Source organism: Alosa pseudoharengus, unplaced genomic scaffold (genome assembly GCF_046254945.1).
Source record: "Alosa pseudoharengus isolate Yale_2024_CS ecotype anadromous, Long Island Sound unplaced genomic scaffold, YU_APseudo_1.1 YU_APseudo_1.1_scf_16, whole genome shotgun sequence".
Classification (NCBI taxonomy): Eukaryota; Metazoa; Chordata; class Actinopteri; order Clupeiformes; family Clupeidae; genus Alosa; species Alosa pseudoharengus.
The window spans coordinates 37,682,312-37,695,618 of record NW_027468630.1 but is presented as its reverse complement, the minus strand read 5'-3'; the positions used below and the strand labels follow the sequence as shown (position 1 = coordinate 37,695,618).

Below are 13,307 nucleotides of genomic sequence, written 5' to 3'. Positions count from 1 at the left end.
TTCTTTGTTTGTTAACTGTATGTCATCTTTGTTTTAAATACTGAATTACACATATTCAAACGAAATGTTGATGAGAGGTGAGCTTTCATTCTAGGATGTCAGGAATGACACTAACATGTGTATGATAGCTTCTAGTTTAATTTGATATCCTGGTCACCATCCAAGCCTTAGAATTGATCTCAACACAGAGGATACAGCAGATTAATCTCAATAGCGGCAATTGCATTAATTTTATTTGTAACACTGACACCTTAACTTTGACAGCCCTAAAGCGACAACAAACATCACATTAGGGACCACTACGGATACGGGAAGATGAAGTAGGAAGCATATTTCATGACAGCCTACCTGCCTGCCTTCTTCTACTAGTGCCTCGAGGAGTTGCTTGCGTAAACTAGCCTACTGCCAGAGACAGAGGGGACATTAAACGGATTTGCCCATGTGGCCTAGTAGGTTACTAAATAACAGTATACTGTACATGATTCAATATAACGATGCATGCTTTCCCTTTGCAATTTCAGCTACATAGCTGCTAGTTAGCTGGTATAGAAAACAAACCGAGCGGTAGCCACTTTCACTGGTCAATTCAGTTTAAAATTATGCTAAGTTTTTGCTGGCAAACATTTACTTCAAAATTATACTACAAAACGAGATAAATGTTAGTTTATTTTTCAACATCAGCTAAATGGTTTTGGAAACACACTGTCTGTAATCATCTTACCTAGCCTGGGTGCCAGCCGAACTTAGTCCCGCCCACAACATTTGAGGTCAGGAAGTTAGGTCTGGCATTGCTCCGTTGTGGAGCAACTATGCTCGCCCCAAATCTGACGGACCAATCAAATCGGGCTTTACGATGATGGACAGGTGAGCAACAGCGTGTCGTCTATCACGGCATCTGAGCACGCTTAGGTTGATTATGTTTGCAACAAAAACGCTGTGGCTAGAAGGAGACAGATGCTTCTAAGATCCCATATGGAAAATGCATATTATTTCAATGAGGTTTTATCACTGAAAATTATTATTTCTGAAAACTTTGGCCAAAGTTGAGATGTGGGAAAACTCATGGTTTCACTTTCATCAAGGGAAAACAGCGTGTTGCATTGTGACATGTTGTTCCCTCGTTTGTTTGAAATCTCTGATTGACCACCTGTTCGAGTGATTTGCAACAGCCTTTCCCAGCTGTTTATAACATGTTTGTACCATATCAGTGTTCAACAGAATTATTTTTAAAAACGGAGGGTTGAAACACGCCCCAAACACGCCCCAAAATTACGTCCCAATGGAGCAGTATCAGACTCATATTCTGACTAGAATTGAGTATGGCTACGTCAGGCTAGATCTTACCCTGCTTTTCACTGAGTCTTAAAACAACAACAATACATGTGCATCTTGCAGGCAGGCAAAATTGAAAGGGCTTTTCCCAAAACACAGAACTAATGCCAACGCAGCGGTAGCAGTAGCAGCGAGTAGAAGCCATCAGGCAAGTGTTATTTATATATAAACTCCTGGTATCCTTACAAACTTTCCAATGCCTCATTTTATGAATACAGAACATTTGTACTACAGTAAAACAATTCCGGGCATTATTAGTGGGGTAATTTACGAGATAACGCTAACTCGACCAACGTTCGACCAAGGGGAAAAAGCTTCTGGGGGTGTTTGGCTTGAGTTCATGGTGAAATTACTCCAAACCATTGCTTTAATGGCTATAAAATAAATGTGTAAAAATACCTTTATAACCCTCAAGCCAGCTCCTTACTATGTGATCTCAATGGCGATGCAGTGTTTGTTTGCACCTCCAACAGCATGGCGTACTTGGTTACCAGTGTTGGGAGTAATGCGTTACAAAAGTAATGTAATTACTGTAATATATTGCTGTTTGCGTTAACGCGGTAATTTAAGGCATTACAAAAAAAAAATCGGGTAATATTTACTCGGTACAAACTTAAGTAACGCGCGTTACAATGCAGTTTAACCCAAAATTAAGCGCTTGTTTTGTTTTGATACATATTCGCAAACACCACGCGAGAACAACAGAAGAGAAAAAATCCGCGCAAAATATAATAGTAGAACGTTATCTCCTGATACTGGTTGAATATGACTGTGGCTGCAGCAGACTCGCAGGCGGACTCTATTTGCGGGATGGACATAAGCCTACGCTCATTATTTTCAGCTTGTCAGAGACAAGGCTATGAAGAACATAATAGTTAGTGCACTTTGTGTGCGAAACCGAAAGATCTCTCAGCTCGCGAAATAGCACAAGTAAACATCTAAAGTAGTGCCACGCTAATCTTTTTGATTCTTGATAAAACACAAACTATGCTGTTGTGCATGTCAGCTTTGTGCTGTGAACTTAAATTGAAGAGAATAAAGGGATAGAAATGCAGAAAAGGATTGTGTAGCCTGGCAGTGCCACCGCTCCCACCACGCGCATCACGCACTTTGCGTTGGGCACCAAAGGACAGAGGGGGCACCCAAATGTAACCAATGAATAGTAGCTTTACTGCAAACTGCGTTTCACTCTTCATCAATAACGTTTACAATGTCAAAATGCACTAACACGATGTTACATGCAAGTTTGATACCTTTTGGGTTCTCTCAATCACCATTTATAGAATTGGTGGGTCTTCAATCATTCGTTTTCCAAGCATTTAGGCTACATGAAGCACATGATATGCTGAAACGCATATGCACATGAAGCACTGAAACGCATTCCATTCAGATAGCTAGGTGGATACCAGGCTCATAATTCACTTGTATTCGCAAAACGAAATGTGAAGCAACATGTCATTGCATACTTCCATTTCCAAAGCAATGAAGGTTGCTTAAAACAACTTAACATTGTGCATATTTCAAACAAATAAGGCTTGTAAACAAGAGCTGGCAAAAGGGCATTATGACAACGTAAAGATCAATGCTCTTAAAGTGACAGTGCACCATTTATAAGTAAAACAGCATTTCTTCAGAAATTAATGTTCAAAATACACAGTAATGGTCTGTAAATAATAGGCCTTTTATTTTACTTTAGGTGTTTGAGTTATCATTTAAATGTCACTCACTCAAAGCCACTCACTTAGGGCACCGAAATGGCCAGCAGGCCACCATCTTGACATGTCTTTATTAAAGGAACCGTATGTAAAAATTGTATTTCAATTAATCATAAAATTGCCCTGATATGTCACTATAGACATTAAGAAATCATGTTCATTTCAAATACTTATATCACTGACAACAGTAGTCTGGCCAGGATATTGTCATTTAAAAAGTGAAGTTGCAGCCCTCAACTGATGTTGATGTTGTCATGTTGTGTTTTGGCCTAATGCGCCACCCTCCACCTATCTACTAATCACAAAGTCAGTAGTGTTTCGTCATCCGGTTGCCAACTCTGCCAGTCAGAGGGGAGGGGAAGGGGATACACCGCTCTACAGTAATTTGAAAGTGATTGTAGTACCCGTTTTGGCCACAATCTTACATACGGTTCCTTTAAGCTTTGATTTACAATATAGTAGGCTCTCTATTGGTTTTAATGAGTAGGCCTAGGCCTTAAAGTTACAGTTTTTCTATCACAATTTACCAGACTTTGACCTTTTGTCAGTTTTTAACATTCTGACTATGATTGTTCCTTGTATTGCATTATGAGCACTGCGCCTATTGCATTCTACTGTTGCCTTAAGCCTAGCTCAGTCATTATGCTATACCACATCTCCCTCCATTGGAAGAGCAAGCTGCATTGAGCGTAATAAACTGCATTTAGAATGGCAAATCCATATTTCTAGATATTTTGGTGAAAGTAACTTAAAGAAAGTAATGCAATAGTAGCGTAATGCCTTACAATTCAGAGACACTAATATTATAATGTAACAAATTACTTTTAAATGACAGTAATAAGTAATGCATAGTACATTACGATTTTGAAGTAACTTGCCCAACACTGTTGGTTACCGCCCAAAAACACCCACAAATGCCCATATGTTTGTGTGAAAGAATTTTTGCACATTCCAACATAAGGAAGCAGAATGAGAATCCTGTCATAATCGTCATGGGGAGATTCCTTCCAAACTGCCCTATCACGTCTTTGCAATGACGTCATGAGGGCAGGTTTCAGCTTGTGCAGTCTGTGGAAATGGTGCATACAGGCCACCTGGGAATATCATTATTTCCATTATTGCATTTCAGCAGTTAGTTACTAGGTTAAATGTAATCTGTCTTTATCTTGATGCCAGCCAGGCAATCAGATTTAGGGTAGCTAAACCCATGTGTAATAAAATGACTTTTCATACTTCTAAATATTTTGAGTTACTCAGAATGCTTCAATAGTTTAGGCCTCCTTTTGTGTATGTGTATACTTGCACACATCTGTAGTTTTGTGATTTTATTTTTTAAATTAATAAAGGTATTACATTTGTATGGTTTTGCTGTTGTTTCAGATGGAGGATGACAAGACCTACACAGACCTTCTTGCAAGCCTGAAGAGGAAGAGGTAGCTGACTGCTGCACAATGCTGAAGACCATGAGCGGATGAAAGAAGAAGGTATAGATTTAGGTGGCGTGTGTAGGGTGGTGCAGACTGCCACTAAAACACTGTGTGAAATAGACTTGTTATGTTGTTTTTTACTCACGTTATTGTCTCAGGCATATGTGGTTTTACCAACCGGAAGGGGTGGAAGCTTGTGCAGGCTGTCGTATGCAAACAGTGCAGGGGCATGGGACGAAGAGACCCCAGAAGAGTTTCACAGGTTTCTGGGATTCATCATTTACATGGGGTTCACTTCCCTCCCTAACATCCATTGCTACTGGGGAACCAAGTCTCTGCAGGGATCATGGGCTAAATTGTTTATGTCGCGTAATTGTTTTAAGGCTTTGGCTGCTCTGCATGTAGTAGATCCAGCTACAGAATACAATCAAGATTGTCTTAGGAAAATGCATTATTTAATGGACCACCTCAAAAATATGTCATGAGGGGACATGAGGTGGCGTAGAATTGAGGGTAATGTCAGTGGAAGGACACTGTAGGGTACTGTATTGGGGGGCTGTTGACCAAATGAGTACATAATTGTAATACATAAACTAGAAATGCAATTCCAAGGAATTACCAGTGCATGAAAATGCTAAAGTTGTGATGTAAAATATCATGTATAGTTAAAACAGATAATACAGAGATGGTTACTACGGTGATGCTAGGATAGACATGGTGGTTGCATAGCTTAATAAAAGTTGATAGTTTAAAAGTAGACTGTTTAAAAGCTGAATGTAGATAGTTTAAAAGTTTTTGATAGACAGTAGATAGTTTAAAAGTTGTTGATAGACAGCTAGTTCAATAGATAGTTTAATGATAGTTTAACCCTTACGAGCCCGACCGTTCTAATTTCGTTACAAAAGTAACGATGGCCAATCGTCTAATATCTCAGCTGTCCAATGACTGATTTTATTTCTGAAATCTTCCCCGTAATGCTGACAACATAAGCTTCAATTTGATATGATTGGTTAAGGGGTTTATGGCGCGAAATGTTTTGGATACTTGAAGATGAGTCTTGAAAAAATATTTTCACTTGAGTCGGTGCATTTGACGTGGACAGCCGGATACCACCTGCACTTAAGTTGGAGTTTACCTCGACTGGAAACCACACAGCTGGATAAACTGAGGTAATATTGTTTTTACATCGGTTCTAGTTATGGTTTATCTTAATGTGAAGTCCTTAAATCATGTTATTTGACAGTAATATGCTTTCTCATCAGCGTCAACATTATGGCTTAGCGGGGGGCTAGTGCATCGCCACGTAACTTTAGCTAACTGTATAATTCTGAACTGCTTGCGATATTATCGTTTGCTTTTGATGTCAGTTATTTTCATTTGACAGTTTCATTTAAAAACCTGTTAGTATATAACCTATAGGTAAGTTTGTTTTCTAGTTCCAATTTGCTTGTTAGGTAAGCATTATATTGGCAAGACAGTATAGCAAACCAAAGCTGAATAAATCAATGGGCGCCGCGTTTCTAAGTTGCGTTCTTACATGAAATAAGTTGAGCGATATTTTTACTCCTCTCAATATGTAACGTTAGTTGTAGAAAATAAGATGTGAAATCACATATTCTGTCAGAAATGTAATTAACTTATTGCCTTTCCTCCGGTTGTTATCTGTAGTGCAGTCTGTAGTGAACTATTTACAGTGCATGAAAATGCACTGTACTGTTCTTCCTAGGCAACTTCTTCTTATTACAGTGCATGAAAATGCACTGTACTGTTCTTCCTAGGCAACTTCTTCTTCTTATTATTATTATTCCGCTTACCACTTTTTCTAGACGCAATTTCTCTTGAACAGTTTAACTTAGAAACTTCATTCAAACTTTGTAACGTAGGTATTCAAACGGACAAAGCTGCTATGTATTTTTCATCTTTGTAACTTTTATACTTTTTAAACTATTAAAGAAAAACTTTTTAAAATTCCCCATAGACTTAACATTGCCGATTATGACATCATAATACGGCCATTAAGCAATTAGAATCCTATGGCAGGTGTTCAGGCCACCTGGATCTCAACTGCCAGTCTCAGGCTTTAAGCATACAAACTGGCCCTATTAAGACTACACATCCTGTTAAACTGCTTCCTCTGCCAAAAACTGTTTCAAAATAAAAGTCCTCACTACAATATTTCACTGTTAAACAATTTAACCCTTTAAACTACTGAACTTTTTAACTGTTTAGCCATTGTAACTGTTACTTGTCATCAACTATGACTCCTACCCACTGTAGCTAGTTAGCATGGTTAGCATGCTAGCAAGTTAGCATGTTAGCATGCTAGTTAGCATTTTTAGCAAAATTACTAAAAATGATTAGCTAAGTTAGCTAAGTCACATGGTTAGCATAGTTAGCATGCTAGCATGTTACATGCTAGTTAGCATTTTTAACAAAACTGCTAAAAATGATTAGCTAAGTCACATGGTTAACATAGTTAGCATGCTAGCAAGTTAGCATGTTAGCATGCTAGTTAGCATTTTTAGCAAAATTACTAAAAATGATTAGCTAAGTTAGCTAAGTCACATGGTTAGCATAGTTAGCATGTTAGCATAGTTAGCATGTTTAATAAAACTGCTAGAAAATGTTAGTTAAGTTAGCTAAGTAGCATGGTTAGCATGCTAGCATTGCTAGCACTGCTATAAAACATTAGCTAAGTAACATGGTTAACAGAATTAAAAATCTTAGCATAACTGCTAGCAAACATTAGAGCCGGTCAAACTTTCAGTTATCGTCAAATATCTACCTATGCACAGCCATTAAACTATTTGAATATCAACATTCATTCAACTTCCAGTCTGTCAACAACTTTTAAACTATTTACCTTCAACTTTTAAACGGTCTACTTTTAAACTATCATTAAACTATCTATTAAACTAGCTGTCTATCAACAACTTTTAAACTATCTACTGTCTATCAACAACTTTTAAACTATCTACATTCAACTTTTAAACAGTCTACTTTTAAACTATCAACTTTTATTAAGCTATGCAACCACCATGTCTATCCTAGCATCACCGTAGTAACCATCTCTTTATTATCTGTTTTAACTATACATGATATTTTACATCACAACTTTAGCATTTTCATGCACTGGTAATTACTTGGAATTGCATTTCTAGTTTAGCTTGCTAACTTCTAAATGACAAACATCAGACGTGCTTGTCTCAACATTTTCTAAGATGGCATGACTTGAAATAGATAAAGCACAACTCCTCTCAATATTTAGTTATAGAAAACATGATGTGAAATCACATATTCTGTCAGAAATGTCATTATTGCATTTCAGCAGTTTGTTACTAGGTGAAATGTAATCTGTCTTTATCTTGATGCCAGCCAGGCAATCAGATTTAGGGTAGCTAAACCCATGTGTAATACAATGACTTTTCATAGGCCTACTTAGAAATATTTCGAGTTATATTCTGAGGATGCTTCAATAGTTTAGGCTACCTCTTCTTTTGTGTGCATACATGCACAAATCTGTAGTTTTGTGATTTTATTTTTTGCATTAATAAAGGTATTTGTATGATTTCACTCTTGTTTCAGATGGAGGATGACAAGACCTACACAGACCTTCTCGCAAGCCTGAAGAGGTAGCTGACTGCTCATGAGCTTGCGCTCACAATGCTGAAGACCATGAGGGGATGGAGGAAGAAGGTATAGATTTATGTGCCGTGCGTAGGATGGTGCAGACTAAAAAACTGTGTGAAATAGACTTGTTATGTTCTTTTTTACTCACATTGTTGTCCCAGGCATATGTGGTTTTACCAACCGGAAGGAATGGGAGCTTGTGCTTAGTAGGCCATCGTATGCAAACAGTGCAGGGGCATGGGACAAAGACCCCAGAAGAGTTTCACAGGTTTCTGGGATTGATCATTTACATGGGGTTCACTTCCCTCCCTAATATCCATTGCTACTGGGGATCCAAGTCTTGGCAGGGATCAGGGGACATTGACCAAATGATGAATACATATTGTGTACTCCAAAAAACGCAGAATACCAGAAAGCACTTTTTCTCCATTGACATTGCAGTTGTCAGTAGCTTCTTGTTATTTCAAGTTTGACAATGCAGTGTAGAATCTGGTGTTGAACCTAGGTTTGGTAGCTACAACCAGAAAGAATTTGGAGGAAATCTATCACAACAGCTGGTAGGCATTTCCGTTGAAATTTCAGCCTCACCTTCAGCTGCTCCTACTCTGTCGTCTTTCAATCAAGTACATATTCCTGTACAGCAGTACATAATAAATAATACATAATTCCTGTTCCCGTACATAATAAAACTAAAGTAGCTTGTATGGCCCTTTATTGATAAACAAATTGCTGTCAGATTTGGCATTCTGCAAAAGGGGATGCGTTTAGTAATCAGTCATAGCTCTTCTGTGTTCAACCTTCAGGTTCCCCACCCCACCTTTCCCTATCCTCCTCTGTAAGTGTGTGTGTGTGTGTGGGTATGAGTTTGTGTGTATATGTGTGTATGTGTTTATTCTCCACAGGCTTGTTCTAAGTATGTAATCCACTTTCAAATGTTTAGAACACATTGAGTTTTGAGTGATGTTGATTGTATTCCTAGCTTTTCATGAATAATAATAAATTTTATATATGTATATAATTTTCATATTATACTGATTTATATAAGGAAGTTGTATTTGTTGAATCAAATGTATTTTATGTCTCTTTTCCGAAATGGTCTTCAATGAATACAGTATACTTACTTCCTGTATTACTGGTAAGGTACAGTATGTTTTTTTAATGTCATTCTTATTGACTGTAGCATTTGCTTATATACAAATAAATGGTTTATTCTTATAGACCAAATACATCTAAACCATTGTTTCTGACTTGATTATTAGTTTTTATGCATACTTTTATGTTGTTGGTGAGAAAGTGAATGTGAATTCTGTCAACATTCTAAATTCCGTTTCCTGCATTTTTTTACACTGATCACTAAAATTATCATAACTTTTGAAAGGTTAATGATATTCCATTACAGTTAAATTTGTTTGTTAAATAGCCCACAACTTGCTGAACATTTCATACACTCTATACTTTTCTCTATCTTGTAGAGAAATATGATGAAAATTAATTTTTATGTGAATGAAATTAAATTTTGACAAATTCCGGATATACATTTGGATTTTCAAATACTGTTCATTACTATATCAACATTACCATATGTACCATTTCATAGAACTGATCCTTCTGATTACAATGGTATGTTTTTCCCATTGATGGTATGTATTATACTCAAGAAATAAGGTTTTTTGTGTGAGGAGGTCATCCAGCACCAAAAATGGAATGTTCGGCAGGGGCACGAAAGGGTTAAAAGTAGACCGTTTAAAAGTTGAAGGTAAGTAGTTTAAAAGTTGTTGACAGACTGGAAGTTGAATGAATGTTGACATTCAAATAGTTTAATGGCTGTGTATAGGTAGATATTTGACGATAACTGAAAGTTGGAACGGCTCTAATGTTTGCTAGCAGTTATGCTAAGATTTTTAATTCTGCTAACCATGCTACTTAGCTAATGTTTTATAGCAGTGCTAGCAATGCTAACATGCTAACCATGCTACTTAGCTAACTTAACTAACATTTTCTAGCAGTTTTGTTAAACATGCTAACTATGCTAGCAATGCTAACATGCTAACTATATTAACCATGTGACTTAGCTAACTTAGCTAATATTTTTAGCAGTTATGCTAACTATGTTAACTAGCATGCTAACATGTTAGCATGCTAACTATGTTAACCATGTTACTTAGCTAACCTAGCTAATTATTTTTAGCAGTTTTGCTAAAAATTTTAACTAGCATGCTAACATGCTAGTATGCTAACAATGCTAACCATATTACTTAGCTAACCTAGCTAATCATTTTTAGCAGTTTTGCTGAAAATGCTAACTAGCATGCTAACTATGTTAACCATGTTACTTAGCTAACTTAGCTAATCATTTTTAGCAGTTTTGCTAAAAATGCTAACTAGCATGTTAACTATGTTAACCATGTTACTTAGCTAACTTAGCTAATCATTTTTAGCAGTTATGCTAACTATGCTAACTAGCATGCTAACATGTTAATTATGTTAACCATGTTACTTAGCTAACCTAGCTAATCATTTTTAGTAGTTTTGTTAAAAATGCTAACAATGTTAGCAATGCTAACATGCTAACTTTGATAACCATGCTAACTACCTACAGTGGGTAGGAGTCATAGTTGATGAAAAGTGTTGACATAGTTGATGACAAGTTAAAAGTTGTTGATAGACAGCTAGTAAATGTATATAGTTTAAAAGTTTAAAAGTTGAATGTAGATAGTTTAAAAGTTGTTGATAGACAGCTAGTTTAATAGATAGATAGTTTAATGATAGTTTAAAAGTAGACCGTTTAAAAGTTGAATGTAAAAAGTTCAGTAGTTTAATGGGTTACATTGTTTAACAGTGGATTATTGTAGTGAGGACTTTTATTTTGAAACAGTTTTGGGCAGAGGAAACAGTTGAGTTGCGGTCAATTTTGAAATTTCTAGTGTCCATTCTGTATGACAATACACCGGTTATGCGAATGCTATAATGCTTCTTTTGTGAGTAGCCAAAGTAACTAAATAACTAAAGAGCTCAAAAAGGTTCAAATATATGCCTGGCAACTTGTAGAAGTGACATCCGATATCCTGACCGTGTGAAACGTTAACACACATAGGCCTAACTTTGCACAACTATTTTCAGTAAAGAAATCTGAGTGTGTACGAAAATGTTCCCTTTATTTGTGTTCATAACTACACACAAAAACATAACTAAACTTGGTTTCCACTGTTGAAACGGCAACATAAGCCTACGCAAAAAAGCCTACCTACCTTGCAGGAACTGAACTCGCACACTCATACGATTGAAGACGCGCAAATAGGCTACACCTTCAATCACGTATCACCTTACACACAACAAGAATAGGCTACTTCCAGCTTTTAGGCACAGGCTAACTTGCCATGTTTAACTTGGGATAGAAGACTGTTCACAGAAATAAGATAACGATTATTTTTTCAACAAACGCAATAGGCTAATAGCCTACTGCGATGCATGATGGCTGAACGAGATAGCCATGCAATGTCTTCTAAAGATCAAATCATGTGCCGATTCAAAACTATGCAGTCTCGAAATCGCCAATATTAGCCATACTACATTGCCCACGTTTAAATTAAGTACAGCCTAAGCGGGCACTGATGAAGTCTAGTGCAAGACAAATCACGTCTGCAATTGCTCTTGATAGCGTCTGCCTGCCATGCAGATATGTCGTGCGTGGGGTTTAAACTCGGATAGATCTAGTGGTTTCTTTTCAATACACTTGTATCATGTTTATTTGAACTCTTCCTTCTAAAGCAGCCATTCAAAATAATAAAGGCTATCGGCCTACCGAAGCGAAGCTATATCCACCTCCCCAACATGAGCTGCTTATAGGCTAGCAACTCTCCCAAGTTGCGTGGGAACTTTGGATCTGCAGCACTTGGTCCCGTCTTCAATTAATCCTCGAAATATGGTTAGATTTTGTTATGGACACGTCAACACCATATGTTTGCACAGACCTGTTTATTGAATCAGAACCACATCTGTAGCAAATAAGGTAAACTACCTGCTCGTGATAACGTGCTTATCCCCAGTTAACATGCATCCCATTAAGATCCGTAACACCGGATTGGCTTCAATTTGTGGTGTTCCACCTCGTTGATAACAGTGGACATTGTGAATGTGTCCTTCCGCATATTGAAGGCCTTTCTAGCCTCTGTTCTTTTAATATATAATTTACACCCAGAAATCCAGCATATACTGTTGCACTCGGCTAAATGGGGGTGCTGCGTCCCCATGTTGAACACGCGTTCTCGCACACTTTCCTGCAAACTTGTCCGACTTAGCAACAGTAACTATGGGACTGACAATGGGAGGTGGGGCTTGGGATCGGTCAATTGACCCAGATTGTATGCTTAAAGCCATAGGATTCTAATTGCTTAATGCCCATATTATGATGTCATAATCGGCAATGTTAAGTCTATGGGGAATTTTAAAAAGTTTTTCTTTAATAGTTTAAAAAGTATAAAAGTTTCAAAGTTGAAAAGACATAGCAACCCGATCTGTTTGAAGACCTACGTTACAAAGTTTGAATGAAGTTTCTAAGTTAAACTGTTCAAGAGAAATTGCGTATAGAAAAAGTGGTAAGCGGAATAATAATAAGAAGTTGCCTAGGAAGAACAGTACAGTGCATTTTCATGCACTGTAATAAGAAGAAGAAGTTGCCTAGGAAGAACAGTACAGTGCATTTTCATGCACTGTAATAAGAAGAAGAAGAAGAAGAAGTTGCCTAGGAAGAACAGTACAGTGCATTTTCATGCACTGTAATAAGGAGTTGCCTAGGAAGAACAGTACAGTGCATTTTCATGCACTGTAATAAGTACATATTGTATACTCCAAAAAACGCAGGATGGTGGAAAACACTGTTTCGCCATTGACATTGCTGTTGTCAGTAGTTTCTTATTATTTCAAGTTTGGTGAATGCAGAATCTGGTGTTGAACCTAGGTTTGGTAGCTACAGCCAGAAAAACTTTGAAGAAAATCTATCACTACAGCTGGCAGGCATTTCCGTAAAAATGTCAGCCTCGCCTTCAGCTACTACTCTGTTGTCTTTCCATCAAGTACATATCACTGTACAGCAGGAGCCACAGAACAATTGTTGACTTAGTTATAAAAAACTTAATAAAAAAAGAAAATAAAATAATTAAAAAAATAAAACATAATAAAACTAAAGTAGCATACAGCCCCGGAG

General features: G+C 37.2%; 1 protein-coding gene across 1 annotated transcript in view; it reads right to left on the bottom strand.

Annotated features, from left to right (window-relative positions):
- vrk3 (VRK serine/threonine kinase 3) overlaps positions 1–12,201 on the bottom strand; it is a 118,474-nt gene extending 106,273 nt beyond the window's left edge. The window contains exon 1 of the mRNA XM_076287940.1: positions 12,123–12,201. Within this exon, the coding sequence (XP_076144055.1) occupies positions 12,123–12,166 (44 nt within the window). The 5' untranslated portion in view covers positions 12,167–12,201. The remainder of the gene's footprint in view (positions 1–12,122) is intronic.
- Between the last annotated feature and the right edge of the window lie 1,106 nt (positions 12,202–13,307).